The 16,730-nt window shown below is 34.5% G+C and overlaps 1 protein-coding gene across 2 annotated transcripts in view; it reads right to left on the reverse strand.

Annotated features, from left to right (window-relative positions):
• The window catches only part of LOC119770103 (band 7 protein AGAP004871-like), a 91,145-nt gene that overhangs the window by 65,233 nt on the left and 9,182 nt on the right, over positions 1-16,730 (reverse strand). Inside the window, exon 2 of one of the 2 annotated variants that reach the window (XM_038264340.1) lies at positions 6,437-6,469. The exons of the other annotated variant lie outside the window; for it this stretch is intronic. Within the exon in view, the coding sequence (XP_038120268.1) occupies positions 6,437-6,469 (33 nt within the window). The remainder of the gene's footprint in view (positions 1-6,436; positions 6,470-16,730) is intronic. 2 annotated transcript variants of the gene reach the window in all.

The following is a 16,730-nucleotide window of genomic DNA, read 5'->3' on the forward strand; positions in this document are numbered from 1 at the left end:
GATTTTGCATCGAAAATTTTCAAAAAATCATAAGATTTTTTAATAAACCCAAACATGCTAAAATGATTTTAAACGCAAGAGAATGTATTTTAATTTGATTTCAGCTGGTTGCACTTGAATTTTCTTTGAAATGTTGAAGTTTATTGTAAAAATATTTTTTTTTGCCCCCTGATTTTTCGGGCCAATTTTGAAGGGGGGGGGGGGGGGGTGACAAAAACTTTTAAAAATATTTGTACCAGCCTTAAGAATAGCAAATAACTTGTTCTAGACCGTAATTTTATCAACTAAACTCATTTTAAGGATTTTTAGGCAAAATTTTGACTATTTATCAATTTCACCTAAAATTTATAAGTATATTGTTAAAAAAAACTTATAAACTATGTTAAGTAAAATTAACACATTGATTTTCTTGTTCTTCTTAAAAACTTATCAGCAACCTTAGTGATTGTGTAAAATTTGAACACATTAAAGCTGATTTTAACAACAAATATTTTGTACAAAGTCACCCCAATATGCGCCATTAGTTTTCAAATACTATTGAAAAACATTTTTTTCTAACTATAGTGCATGGACCTTGTGTTGCCTACTCCAGTACATGTTTTACAAAATGATAATCTGGAGACAAACCTTACCATTTGGAAAATAATATAAAAACAGAATGAAATCCTATCATTGATACCCCGTTTTTCTGATAAGTTCAATATGCACAGTAGATTAAAATGAATAAAATTAAGTTAGGTTCTCTCAATAATATTTTTTGCAAATTAAAAAATAGGACCAAAAAGTAAGGAAAATGTATACTTCCGCTTGAATTTCAGGAATTCCCGGGAAATTTTTAAATTTAAACGGGAAATATTATTTTTCGGGAAATCCCGGGAATTCCAGGGACGGGAAATTGGACGCTCTAGTTTCACTTTAAGCAGTGACAATTTGTCTCCGAAAAATCAAAGATTTTTTGGATGATGATTATTTTTAAAATTTGTAAAGTGAGCCCATTTTTTTTAAATATATATATTAAAGAAATTATTTTTGCGAGATATTTTTTCGGTGATGTATATTGGAACTCTATAAAAATTCAAAATATTTTCAACAAGCCCAAACATGATCACCTCTCCCCTAAATGTTGGTTCAAAAATCAGGGTTAAAAAACGCGTTTGAATCGAAAAACTTTGAAATTTCATTTCAAATAGACGTTCAAAAAAGTGAAAACACCTTAAATTACATTTTCTGCGTAGATAATCATTTAAGTATGATTGAACCAGTTTAGCAACATTTAGATGTTTCGATGTACAGTTTCGGAAAAAGTTTTTTTATTCGAAAAATATTTTTTTGACAAAATCTTTTAAACTGATAATTGTTAAGCATCTGAATAAGTGTAGAGCACTTTTTACAACACAATTTTTTATTTGAAACCAGAGCTTGTACCCAAGTAACACTTTTAAACCAACTAGCCACACCTACTTTTATTAAGGTTTTATGGTAGCATCTTGAATGCTTGTAAGTTTTATGTTGGCTTTCACAGCAACCAATAAGCATGAGCTGATTTGAAGGTTCTAAGAAGGTTTTATGCCTCGGACATAAAACCTCGTGGCAATAAAAGCCAAATGGTAAGGTAAGGTTTTATGAAAGTTTTAAGAGAGTCTTTAAACCCCGATGGCAATGCCATGCCTAATGGTTTTATCCCATGCTTCTTTAAAAGCAAGGATGTAGTAGCTGTGAAGTGCCTTTTGGCATGCAAAAAGCTAACTTAAATCCATAAGCTCCTAAAAAAGCATTTAACGCGACCAAATAGAAATGCATAAATATGGCACTATACACGTGGTTTGATTGATTTTGATTGACCGCCATCTTGGTAGAAAAAAATTAAAAAGCAATAAATTTGACTAGCATCCCGAGCAGATGGAAATAACTTGGGAATAACATTTTTTGATATTTGAAAATACTAGGCCAATAACATTTTATGTTATTTATAACAAGATTTGTTATTCGCCGTTATGATTTTTTTTGTTATTGGATTGTTATTGTAATAACAGACTAACAACATTTTTAGTTATTCTTCGAACAAATTTTTGTTATTATTTTTTGTTATTTTAACAACTAATCCGATCATCCCAATAACAGTTGGAGTTATTCTTCCATAACAAAAATGTTATTCCCAAGTTGTTCTGGCTTTCAATCAATATCAAACATTTATTACATTTATTTTATGTTATGATAACATAAACTGTTATTATTATAACTCTTATACAAAAATGGATTTTGCAAGAATATTCCATAACACTTTCTGTAATTTTAACAGTATTTGTTATTGAAATGGCATGAATTTAGTTATTACCGTCTGTTCGGGATTTGATTATAACACAGATTTTTTGCTGAATTTCTGACATCACTAACTAGTATAACCATCGACGTTCAAAAATGTGTTGAACTTTTTTTTTTCAAAAATCAGCAAATTTGTTTTATTTGATTGAAAAATTTTATTACAGGAAAATTATTTTTGATAAAGCGAGTTGATTTTTTTAGCTCTATCTCCCACACATTTCTACATAAAATTTTCAAAAGGTCCTTTCTACATAGGAAACCCATGATTCATAGGTTGTTTTGAAAATTTACTCTAGATTTATCGATAAAATTTTAACCGCAGTTGAAATTAAGCAACCAACTGCGAGAAATATTCTATTAAATTATTATAATTAGAAACCATCGTTATTATAATTAGAAACCATTATTATTTCGTAACGTTATCATTTTTGGGGGGGGGGGGGGGATTTCTCGTTTTTTTATGTTTGGAAATTGTCCACGATGGGGGGTGTTGAGATTACAAAAAAAGTGTCCCCTTTCCTTCAATACATATAATGTAATTATCGCCATTTTTGCAAACCATCTCCATTTGGCAAGACAAAGACCATTTTTTTTTTGCCAGAGTATAATCTGTCTGACGTTTGAAGTCGTATGAAATGTCATTTTTCCATAACTCCTAGCTGGGTTTTAACAAATGTTTTATTTACTCCTATGTAGGTTTTATAAATATGCCGTGACAATCTTTTTCGGAGATCCTTTTGGGTTTTAATAGAGGTTTATTGAGGTTCTGGGGAGGCTGTCACGACTAAGTGGTTTTAATGTTGGTTTTGGCTGATAGGTTGACAGCTTTGATATAGCCAATAATGTTACTTAGTTATTTTCAACTATTATTTTTATTTATTCTGCTGCCTCCCTTCATTGCTCAACTTTGATTAGAGTCAAGTAACATAAACTTCAAAAAACATTTGCGTCGGCTTTAATGACATAAACAACTATATAATTTTATGAAACATTGAAATTTTCAAACGTTTAGAAAATGGTTAGTAATTCGATTAAAGGCAAGTTATGAGAAGAAAATTTTCTATGGACATGGTTGGATAGCATTTTTCTTTATATAACATGCATGTATAAAAAAAATATAACTGTTTTTGCCTTCCTCACCTTACTGAGGAAAGGCTATGAAATCACTCGAAAAACGAAATTCTTAATTTTACCTCCTAGACCCACCTTCATGTATACTTATCGACTCGGAATCACATTCTGAGCAAATGTCTGTGTGTGTGGTGGGATGTTGATAAAAAAATTGCACTGGATTATCTCGGCACTAGCTAAACCGATTAGGACCGTATTGGTCTCATTCGATCCGTCTGGAGGTCTCATAAGTCGCTATTGAAAATTATAAAGTTTAGTAAAGTACTTCAAAAGTTATGTTAAAAAAGCAACTGCGATAACTCGAAAATGAGTCCGTTTCGCGGTGCCTGTCCGTCGGGACGCATTTTTTTTTTCGCGTTCCGGTTTCGTCGATCGTCGTCGGTGTGTATTTCGGGTGAGTGCGTGCGTGTGTGTGTGAAGGTGCGGCTAGCTCTGGTTGTCACGATGACAGCAGAGCTGAGCCAGTCCGTTTCGCGGTGTCTGTCCGTCGGGACGCATTTTTTTTTTTCGCGTTCCGGTTTCGTCGATCGTCGTCGGTGTGTATTTCGGGTGAGTGCGTGCGTGTGTGTGTGAAGGTGCGGCTAGCTCTGGTTGTCACGATGACAGCAGAGCTGAGCCAGTCCGTTTCGCGGTGTCTGTCCGTCGGGACACATTTTTTTTTTCGCGTTCCGGTTTCGTCGATCGTCGTCGGTGTGTATTTCGGGTGAGTGCGTGCGTGTGTGTGTGAAGGTGCGGCTAGCTCTGGTTGTCACGATGACAGCAGAGCTGAGCCAGTCCGTTTCGCGGTGTCTGTCCGTCGGGACACATTTTTTTTTCGCGTTCCGGTTTCGTCGATCGTCGTCGGTGTGTATTTCGGGTGAGTGCGTGCGTGTGTGTGTAAAGGTGCGGCTAGCTCTGGTTGTCACGATGACAGCAGAGCTGAGCCAGTCCGTTTCGCGGTGCCTGTCCGTCGGGACGCATTTTTTTTTTCGTCAGTGTGTTTTTCTCGTTAGTGATGTATTTGATACACATCACAGCCGGGTTTCTTTGTTCTATGATTTGTAATTGTTTTACGGGATGATTCGTTTTAAATTGCGTTAGCCAAATATAAATTATCATTCAATTCGACTATTCGTTTTTCGCGAATCGTGGCGACAAATCTTGTTTCAACGTGATTGTTCAAGTCCTTCAGATAACATCATAACTTATCAGTCATTTATTGGTCGCTCATATTATAATAATTTAAAAGTATAAATAGTCTCAGGTCAACTCTACGTAAATATGTAACGCTGAGTTTAATATTTCACCTTTTAAACACACATAATTTTGATTCTATCTTTCCACAGCCGGCTGTCTAAGATTGAATCATTTATGCTAAACTCAACACCAAATAACCGGGAATGGTCTCATCCGCATTGTTTGCCTTGAGAATACATAATACATCACCTTATTTAACGAAATTCATTGATTATTGGGCCACATCATCATCCTCTATGATGAATCCTGGCCATTACCCTTTCCCACTAACAAAATCCCAAGTAGAAGTAGTTTTCCGGCACACGCGGGGTGTGGATATCGTATAGAACCCACCCTTGGTAGCAGCCTGTGCTAACTAACATTCCCGTCCCATCCCCTCGAGATCTACAAACTGACATGGCGGGCGCCGTTGGTGGCCAACGACTGTTTCCTGTTCGCACCGACTCTAGTTTTGATGATCGTGATGTTTTATCTTTTCAGCGCATTCATGCATGCTGTTGATAAGGGAAACATCATTTGATCGTTGAAGCGTGTGACCGGTTGTGCTGATGGGATATTACGGTCCTGTTCAGCAACGGAGAAGGACAACCATGGGTGGTCTCTCATGCTCATGCTCATGCTCAAAAGTTATGTTAAAAAAGCGATTCTGACAAATGTCCGGATTACAATCTTCCGGACTTTTGTAAGGGTGGTTTTTGTAAGAAACCCCGTCATGTTATGCATTTTTAGAAAGGTATTCAAAAGACCTTTCCAACGAGTTCAGAAGTTTGCAGATCTGACCACCCTATCAAAAGTTATAAGCACTTAAGTGTTATTTATGAACTTTTTAGAGGCCGGATCTCATATATTTCGATGAAAACGTTGTCCGGATCTATCATGCGACCTGTCGATGGATAGGTGATCAAAAGACCTTTTCAACGAGCTCAAAAGATTGAAGATCTGACGACCCTATCAAAAGTTATAAGCACATAAGTGCCCTGAATTATGAAGATCTGACTTCCCAATCTGATGGTATGAATAATGAATCAAGTTGATAGAATACTGAAAGGTCCGCCCTTTTGTATCTTTTTTGGATAGCTTTACCCTCTAAATGTGAGGAAGGCACCAACAACCTAAGGGTAGATTAAGTTTGAATAAGATATTTTATTTTTTTAACTGTTTTGTATTTTGGTCAACAGTTGGTCACAAACTCATAATAAGAAACCAAAACAATAACGGCATGTATTTTTATCGAACACCTAATGTTAGCATTTTAGCTCTTTGACGATGAGCGTTTGTTGAAATCTGGAAATGGATAGTTCAGTAGAAAGTGAGCAAGATTTTTTTTCTTAATTTAGGAATAAATTTTAATGATTCACAGTTGAACAACAAAGTTTTAAAGCTTGCTAAATCCGTACGTTGGGAATAATCTTTTTAAAAATCTTAAGATAAGTGAAAAATTTTAGTTTGTATAAAAGGATACAAAATATCAATTGTAACCTAAAAGAAACAAGAAAAGTGAGAGCAAAACACTAAGTCATTGATAATGACAAAAACAGAGTAGCAAATTCAATCTTTTTCCAAATTAGGTAAAATTTAGAAAAATTGAAATGAGAAAAAGAAAACTTTTTTTTCTGATATCAATTTAAGGCTGTTGATCTTATTCATTTTTTTAAATTTAAAAAAGAAAAACAAGCGGTTAGAAAAGCGTACTATTTGTTAACACAAGAACTCTATTAAAACTTCACACAGTTATTAGATAGCTTACATTCTGATCCACGAAGCCATAGAAACGTCTTGCCTACGGAGCAGAGAAAAAAGGATCTGTCAGTAGTTGGGACTTGTTACAAAAATAATGCGTTTACTTAAGGTAATTTGTTAGCAGATTTGTTGACATTGAATTCCCTCTAATCATCAATTTTCTTGAAAAATGCATAAATTTAATTAAAAATATTTTTTTTTCAAAAAAATCCACAAATAGCAGTCCTGTTCGGTGTGCTTCGCCGCTGGCAGGCTGAACATCGGCGAAAAGGGAGCGTTTGTCTTGTCGACCGGAAGGCAGCAGCAAGCAGAACATGTGAGGCGAGAGTTAGTGAATAAGTGAATGAGTGAGAGCATAAGACAAAAAGAGACCGAATGGGAAATGCAAGGAAAGAGAAAATTGGGAAATTATGGGAACGCTCAAGAAGAAGGATAAACTTGAATGCCCTTGTAACATTTTTAAACTTACAGGTTTTATCAGGGTTCTGGAAACCTTCATACGGCCTATATGGGCTTTTATGGCCTACTTAAAACCTAAAATGTTACTAGGGTGCGGTGGGGTTGTTCTAGAGGAAAAGTTGTGAATTTTATTAAAGTGTTTTTTGGTTAAATTGGGAAATTATAATTATAAAATAAAAAATTTTAAATTCATCCCAGAGCCACCCCCAACCTTCATCCCCAAGGAAAAAAACAAACCTCCGATAAAAAAGACAAACGAAATTGCTCCTCAGCCAACTTGGACGACTTACTTATGCCAGGGCACACACCACGAGCAGTTCCTCGTGGCCTACTGGCTTGCAGCTCAATGTGTATGTAATGTTCTTGCCTGCCTTCTTGAATGGGAACAACTTGGGAGGATATTGCCATGGCTACCGTCGGCATACCGATTGCTGGCAGCCAGGCCACTTTCTTTTTGAGGTTGGAACCCATATCGTGGCGAAGGAATTGGGGCCCCAGTAATTGGGATCGCGCCAGGAAGTAGGCAGATGCTCTTAAATGGGCGAGATTGCCTTTAAACTTTTGGCGTTTATTTGGAAATATTAGAAGACATTACACAATATTGAAATTGAAAATCAATATTGAAATAAAACTAAAAAAATCAAAGAAGCCCGTTCAAGGGTTCCAGCCAGAATTATCGCACGACTTCCGGTAGTACCTTCCACTGCATCTCCGTGCACCTTTCTTCCTCCCAGCATGTAGGTTAGGTGAATATCTCCGCACCCATAAAAAATACTAGCACATATCCTTGAATTCTCGAGGCTCCTCTATCGCACCGGCATCGCCATCGTCCTTTCGCCAGTCACGACGACGAGCACGTGGTCGTTTCAAGATGTATCTCGGAATGTCGAATGAGAGCATAAAATACAAAATATGTTTTGGTCACATACGACGAGGCCTACTTTGCCCTGAGGTCCTTCTCTCTGGAAAAGGTGATGACTATCGTCGTTTTGGGGCGTTAAAGGTAAGTCTAAAGTACCCAGTACAACGTACGCTTATAGCCATCGAAAGTGTATCTACACTTGCCATTTTTGGGGAGAAGCAACCCCCCGAACATGACTTTTTGTACGTGTGAAAGTGACTGTGTGTGTGTGTGTGTTTATGCTGTTGAAAGATTGCGCCCAAATTCAACCAGATTAGGATGCAGACGCCGTGGCCAATAGCTGCCGAGGCTTGCCTGCCTGCCTGCCCTGGTGTACGCGCCCTCGGGCATTGAAAGTAACCTTTGATGGCCTACTTTGGCCTGGTCCGGGAGGATCGTGCTTTTTCCTGTAACACATGGTCGCATCTGATTACAACAAGATTTAAGTTTTATCTCAATTTGAATTTGAAATATTAGATTAGTTTGAGACTTAAAGCTTTAAGATCTGGCAACCCTTACTCAGTTCATAAATACTTAACTGTCTTGATTCTAATATAATCTGATTTAATCTAATCTAATCTAATCTAATCTAATCTAATCTAATCTAATCTAATCTAATCTAATCTAATCTAATCTAATCTAATCTAATCTAATCTAATCTAATCTAATCTAATCTAATCTAATCTAATCTAATCTAATCTAATCTAATCTAATCTAATCTAATCTAATCTAATCTAATCTAATCTAATCTAATCTAATCTAATCTAATCTAATCTAATCTAATCTAATCTAATCTAATCTAATCTAATCTAATCTAATCTAATCTAATCTAATCTAATCTAATCTAATCTAATCTAATCTAATCTAATCTAATCTAATCTAATCTAATCTAATCTATCTAATCTAATCTAATCTAATCTAATCTAATCCAATTTAATTGAATCTAATTTGATGTTCACTATAAAAATAAAACAAAAATAAAGGAAAGCTTACAAAAAGGTTACTGAAGTTCACATTCTTTTCCGATGCCCGCGTGCTTGTAGTTTATAGATTTTTTTTTAATTTTTGTTTAACTCTAACTTTTGAACAGTCATGGGATTTAGTAAAGCATTTCCAGAATGAATATATCCAAAATCAATATATTAGATTATAAATTTAAAAATAAGTTTTAACATTCCTCCACTTTTCTTCGTCCAGACAAATAGTTTTTCTAAAATATGTAAAGTTCAACGGAATGGAGAGTTTATCTTTGTATCACAAAAAAAAAAGATAAAATAAACGAAAATATATTTGCGTCATTATATTTGTTCCTGCAGTAAAACAAACCTGTTAAATTTGGGATGAAATAACCTTTTTAAAATTATTTTATATCATAATCATATACTAAAAATTTGTAATATGAGTAAAATATTCAAAATTTGTAAAATGAACTCAATTGACCTATTTGATCAAAAATAAAAACATTAAAGTGAGCATTGTTAACATCCCAGTAAACAAACGATAGTACAAGTTTTTCTAGTGAAAATGGTTACTTTTTTTAGATTTCAATACTATTAAATATGTTTAAAATAATTTTTCAACTAAAATCATGTTAAAAGTTTTTTTTATTTTATTTCTGATTATTTATTTGGATGGTTATAATGTTTGGCTTTAATTTTTTTTAATGTTTTAATTTTCAAACTTTTTTGTATTTTTTAGTTGAATAACTGTTTTTGTACTTTTTAATGCTACTGAAACTTTTTTGGTGCCATACAAATTCCATAAAAATTTGGCAGCTGTCAATACAAAAATGATATATGAAATTCCAAAAATCTGGATAAGGACTACACTGAAAAAAAAGTTACACGGTAATTTTTTTGTTGTGATTTTTGATTTCATTTTTGTCACATAAACTTGAATTGGAAAACACACTATTTTTATTTTCATTTTCTGATATGTTTTAGAGGACATAATGCCAACTTTTCAGAAATTTTGCAGAATGGGCAAAAATTTTTTGACTGAGTTATGAATTTTTGAATCCATACTGATTTTTTCAAAAAAATCGAAACACTGGTCGCAAAATTTTTCAACTTCATTTTTCGATGTAAAATCGAATTTGCAATCAAAAAGTACTCTATTGAAATTTTGTTAAAGTGCATCGTTTTCAAGTTATAGCCATTTTAAGGTTCTCTTTGTTCATAAATAGTCTCAGTTATTCATTGTTTTCATTTTGTTTTCATTGTGCCCATGTTTGCCAACTTTATGAAAAAATATTTTTGAAATGCTGTGAAAATTCTCTACAGAGCAATTCCAGCTCATATCAGGATTTTTTCTGATACTTTTGTATCGGACCCTCTTCGATTTCAATGAAACTTTGTAGACATGTTATCCTAGACCTATATAAGCTAATTAAGTGTATATGAAGCCAATTGTACTAGAAAATAACGTTTGAGAAGGGCGTAAGTTATTTAAATGTTTTTTGTGATTTGCAATTTAAAAATTACTGTATCTCGAAGCCGTTGCATCGTATAAAAAATGGTCAAAGACAAACTCGTAGGAAATTGGACAGGCTTTCTAAAATAATACACTGAAATAAAAATACACGCCACTTCTATGAGATTTTTGATGTTTTTGGTTTAAAAGTCAAATTTTAAAAACCGATTATCGGTTTTTAAAAATTTTGACGATTATACCACTTTAAAAAAAAACAGTTTTAGTAAATGATTTTTGTATGTTTTTAAGAGAGACATACCATCCTGCGTTTATTTTGTCAGTCTTTTTGTAACATCCTCAAAAATTTTGAAGGAAAAAAATCGAGACATCACCTTAAAATTTGACTTTTAAATTGTGGTTTGGTTGAGCGTTTTAGCAGAATGCATTACTGTGAATACAAAGAGACGAGTTGTTCCTTTTAATTCCGCTATATATTTTTAATATCTTGACAGATACGTATTTCGTCTACTACTTGCAAACTTCATCATTGTTCTGTTCTCGACTGAAGGTTCATCGCTGGTGTAAAATATGGATACACCGGCGGAATTAAAAGGAACAACTCGTCTCTTTGTATTGACTTTTAAACTTAATAATCAAAAATCTCGTAAAAGTGGCGCGTATTTTTAATTCAGTCCAAGCCCGTCCAATTTCCTACAAGTTTGTCTTTAACCATTTTTTGATACGATGCAACGGCTTCGAGATACAGTAATTTTTAAATTGCAAATCACAAAAACATTTAAATAACTTACGCCCTTCGGAGAGGGTCGGGTATAAAAGTACCAGAAAAATTCCTGATGTGAGCTGGAATTGCTCTTATACAAGTTTTTTTTAGAAAACGTTTTCTTACTTAAATTATTTCATAGCTATAATTTTTTTTCAAATTTTGTTAAATTTTGTTTCTGATTATATTTTTTAAAATACGGCGGTCAAGCTGGTCGATATCAATATTGCTCCAGCTGTAAATACATTTTTCAGTATCTTAAAAAAGCATGCTTTGATTTTTTCGTTCTATATTTTGATACTTCCCGCTTTCGATGATCCTTTCAATATCGACACAGAAAGAGTCCACTGTAATCAAATTTTATGTCATTACATTTTTTTAGTTTTTAAACCTTTGTTAATGCTATAGTTGAAAAATTAAATTTATTCCTTAATGTTTTTTTCCTTTTTAAAATGTTATACTCTTTTTTGTTTTCATGCATGAAACTATTTTTATATTTAGTTATTTAAATGTAGTATATTGTTTCCACTTTCAGGCGGCAAACCTGTTTGTCTCTTTGTTGATAATAATACTTGCAAAAAATCCTGAAACTCAAGCATTTTATCTAGATTTCAAACTTTAGTGATTATTGATTTCCGATTTCAGAAAGGCAAAGTTACGACAATTCAATTATAAGTAGAAAATTAGTCCGGGATAAAAAAACATTGGCTCATTAACAAATTCTAAATATTGTTGATACTTCTCTGAGAGTTTGGACTTCAAAAAAAAGTAACATCCTGAAAAAATCAACATGATATTCAAGAACGAAAATAAATGTTTTTGGGTCTTCTAAAACGTGTGGTTTGATTTGAAAATTTTGAAAATATTTCTTTCGAATGATCCGAAAAATTCTCGATCCCGATCCCTTAACATAAAGTTACTTAATATTTTTGATTATTTCAACGTTTTACCAAAATCATGATTTTTTGAGAAATTGGCAACACTGCCAAATTAATTTCGACTGACTTGAGCCATGGCTCAAAATTTGTCATTTTTTATTAATTTTTTTTATTTGAAACCCCGAATGTACAAAATGGGATAATTTTGTTCAGAGTCTATTTTTTTACTGAGAACTACAACTTTGCCGAAGACATCAAATCGATCAGAAAATCCGTTGTCGGATTTTTTAATATATTAATAGTTTTTCTTATGGACAGCAGGGTACCCAGAATATGGGACTTTTGCTCAAAACCTTGCTCCATAAGCTGAATATTGTTCCTTAAGCTAAAATCGATCAATGTTTACCCATTGATACTCGAAGGTGAAGTTTGAATGGGAAAAATCGAGAAAATGTATGGAAAACACAATTTCCTTACGGTTTGGTCTGCAGGGTGCGCTACTTGCATCAAAATATCGCCAAAAGTGAGATTATTATGGGAAATTTAATGCTGTACTATTTTGTAGAGCATACCTAGGCTGTAAAACTCGATCCTAAAAAGTTATTAGCAATTTAAAAAAGTCATTTTTGTAAGAAAATCATTTTTTCACCAACTTTAGGCTCGGGTATCAATGGTTTAATCTCAACCAATTTCGCTCAAAATTTGCACAGATGTACAAAAGATTTTTGTAGTTTTTTTAAGTTTTCTTAACTGATTTGCATTTATGTTATTCTCAAAACTTATCCCAACCATGTCCATTCCAAGGTTATTTCGCTCAGAAAATGAAGTCACGGCGCTGCTGCTCCGGACAGCAAACGTGAAGCAATATGAGCATTAAAATAAGTTTTCGAGGAGAGGTAAACTTTGGGGCCTTAAGTTTTTGGCCGGCATGAAAGGACCAAATACCAGGAGTACACCGTGAGTAAATGGATGGACCCGTTTTGGGTACCACACAAAAACCGCTTTAATTTATAATGCTGACCCAGTATGGAAATATGTGGAGTGTACACGTGGGCACAGATGGGGTGTGGGTTCATAAGTGATTTAGGAATGAGGTCGAACTATATTTTTTCCTTGAAGTTATTCAGTAAGTGGAAGTTGAATCGAACAATAAAAAGTGTTATTGCCCAAATCACTCACTCGAGTTAACAATTTTCACTTTCGTTATCTTGAAAAGAAAAGAAAAACCCCATTTCACACTTTGACACCAAATCGCACACAAATGGTCCCATCTGGGCGCAGTGATTTGCGGGGGTGCGTGGTGTGATGTAATTGCGCCCATAAAAAGACCATCAATTGTTATTTGCCGGCATCTCTTGTTGATGGTGGTGGCGGCGATTCGACCACATTTTTCAAACAATCCAAAGCCAAAATATGAAGCAAAATGTAAAACAAACAAAGCCAGTTTGGTTTTCTGTTCAGAATGTGTGCCAGCGGCTGTTTAAATTTAACGACACGTTTCTCGTCCTAAAATATGGCACTAAAAGTCATAAATTCGGTGCCGATTTCGAACTCTTTCCCGGCGTCATCGTCGTGGGCCTAATCGTGATTAATATAACTTGACATCGGGGGGAATTTCTTTTTGGATGTGCTCAACCACACATATTTTCTAACAAACTGGTACGAAATATTTTCTTTATTTCGACTGCTGAACGGTAACTGCTTGACAAGCACCACGTTGTCAATGTTTGCCCATTCATCTTTGCTTGTTGATATCAGCGATTAGTGGAAAACTACGGAAGAGTTGGTCATTTAACCCTCAACTGCCCAATTTGTGTTATTATTTTGTTGTTTGTTTTTTTCAAGGTTTTTTTTTTAGTTTATTTTGGACGCCCGATTTGATGTCGTACACAAAACTCCGAAAAATCGTTTTCTTTCTCGATAAAAACACTAATTTTTTTTAAAAATTCTGCCCTTTTTTTTGTTACTTACATTGTGATGTGACATTGGGTCTGGGGGGTGAGATTGGGTCAAAGTGATTTTTTACGGATTTTACCATTTCTCAGATTCTTCTCAATGAAACTGAATTCTGCTAAAAGGGTTGTGTAGGGGACATCTTAAGATGAAAACTACCCAAATGTTTGAAAATCTCCACTTTAAACATTGTTGCATGTCAATACGATTCCTTCGAACAAGAAACAATGTTGGATGACTTGTTCTTACCATATTTTTGTATTTGAGCACCATTTTAGTTTCATTTGACCCAATGTTACCCCCTCTAAGGGGTGAGATTGGGTCAATTTTCAAACTGTTGGCATTTAAGGTAGTGTTCATCACAATCCCTCATATTTTGGGAAAATGTTAGTAAACTATCTTAGAACAAATCAACGTTGAAAGATTTTCGATGTTATTTAAATTGTTTTTGTTACTAAGAAATTACAAGGGGTGTATCGTTTCTTGACCCATAGTCACCCCATTGACCCCAGGTAAAATTAATGTATTTTTCGAACCTACATTCTTTTATTTAGAACCAAATTTTTCGTTTCAAAATTTTGTGTTTTTTTTTCAAACTTTGCAGGGTAATTTTTAGAGTATTGCAATGTTCTACAAAGTTGTAGAGCAGACAATTAGAAAAATAATTGTTGATTTATACAGCAATTCTATTTGAAAAGAGCCTAAACCAAAAAAAAAAAACGTTCTCCGATCGGGCTCAAATTTTATCTGGGGGTTCCTTGGCCAAAATAATTAGACCCGTATTTTTTTGTTTAGGGTGATCTACATCGTGCTAGGAAGGTTCGAAAAATGGCAATTTTCGTCATTTTTCACAAAAACCACTTTTTTTTTCAAAAAATTATATCTATGACGCGAAGAGCCTATGTCGGAAAATATTTTTATCGGATGAAAAATAAATTTTAGGACGTGCCATGCGCAAAAACACGAACATAACGAAAACGGCAAAATTTAAAATACGCAACTTGTGGTACCCTAACATGTATAGGTCATCGCGGAAATTTTTAAATTATCACAGTTTTAGTGGAAAAAGTTAATTTTTAGCCGATTCCAAAATTTCCCTTTTTTCGAGTGGCGCGTCGAAAAACTAAGTTTTTATTTTCATAAAACCATATCTCGGATACGTACGGTTTGACATCGCCAATTTTTTGATATGTTACGTGAAAATTTTCGAGAAATCCGATAAAAATATTTTCACACATAGGCTCTTTGGTCCAGAAACGGTCAAAACGCCATTTTAAGTTTTCATACGACTTTTTCAAATGTTTAGCTAGATTTTTGAACTTTCTTACTTTTTTCTTAAAAAGCCAAATAAATCATCATTCGAAAATTGCTATTTTTCGAACCACCCTAGCACGATGTAGGTCACCCTAATGGCCAAACACAAAAAAATACGGGTTAAATTGTTTTGGCCAAGGACACCTCAGAAAAAAAATTTGAGCCCGATCGGAGAACTTTTTTTTAGGTTTAGGCTCTTTTCAAATGAAATTGCTGTATAAACATAAGAGGTTAAAAATACGTTTTTTCGGAATTCTGAGTACGCCATCGAATCGAGCAATTTTACCGATGTCCGATTTAACATAAAAGTCCCTTTGACACCAAATTTCTATCTCGTCACAAATTATTGAAAAACACCTCTTTTTTCGCATTTTCAAAAATGAAAGGGTTCGTACCGCCCCTCAGTCACGAGATATCAAAAAACGGACCTCGGATTCGTGATCAGGGACAAAAGTTACCCCTTAGGACAAAGTTCCACGCAAATCGAAGAGGGGTCGGGGCAACTTTTCCCGATTTCGTGTGAGTTGCAGACATATTTTTAACAAAGCAACTAAAACTACTTGTCGCACAGGAAGATGGTGTTGTCTATTTTCCACTCCAAGAAACAGCAATTTGAGCAGCTTTCACGAGACGTTGATTCGTCCTTTCATATTGAGGTGCCATGCTAGTTCTGGCTCCACCATTGATTACACACCAGGAAGCCATTCATCGTTTACTTGAAGACAGCCCCGGATGGTGACATTAATGAGAAAAGGAAGCCCTTTTCTTTCTCTTAATACAAGGTGGCACATGACCTTGATGCTTGGCAAGTTTACCATCGAGCCAGATTGAACCAAATGAGAACTTAGACGGAACTTACTTTTTGTGGTTCTGGGATAAAAATCGTTAAAGGATAAATGTCTGAAGAAAAAGTTTCAATTTTGAAACCCTTTAAATGTCAAAAAATTGCTGTTGTGCTAACATGTCACAAAATCATTTTGGGTCAAATGTTGTTAAGAACGTCATTTTGTGCAGCTCCCAATGCCCCACCTTTTGACCTTCACAGACCCCCAACATTTGATTCCAATCCATAGATATTCATTAAAAACCGAAAAAAACACTCCTTGCGTTGTTGTTACTCTTCATTTGAAAGAAGTTTCAATCTATTCATGCTATTTCGACACAGCTTGAAAATTGCTGTAAGTGCGACAACTGGCCGTAGGGGTTTCAGGTCAGAACGCGTTTGACACACGTACATCCCTAGTAACATTTTTAAACTTACAGGTTTTATCAAGGTTCTGAAAACCCTCATACGGCCTAAATAGGCTTTTATGGCCTACATAAAACCTAAATTGTTACTAGGGATGCCTGACTACCGTAAACATTCGTAATTATGACTCGGGATTCTGGCAACCAAATTCAACCAATCTTCGGAAGAATTGTCAGTCAAACATAACGTAACTGTTATTGTTTACATTGCGTGTTTTTTTGTTTATTCAAGGTTAAATATTCAAACTCGTTTTTCTCGAAACGTCAAAATGCGACGTGCGACAAGATAGCACGAAAACGTCGATGTGTGGGTCAGCGCAGTATTGGCTTGAACACCAGGGAAAATGGTGTAATT

This window comes from Culex quinquefasciatus, chromosome 3 (assembly GCF_015732765.1).
Source record: "Culex quinquefasciatus strain JHB chromosome 3, VPISU_Cqui_1.0_pri_paternal, whole genome shotgun sequence".
NCBI classification, from domain to species: domain Eukaryota; kingdom Metazoa; phylum Arthropoda; class Insecta; order Diptera; family Culicidae; genus Culex; species Culex quinquefasciatus.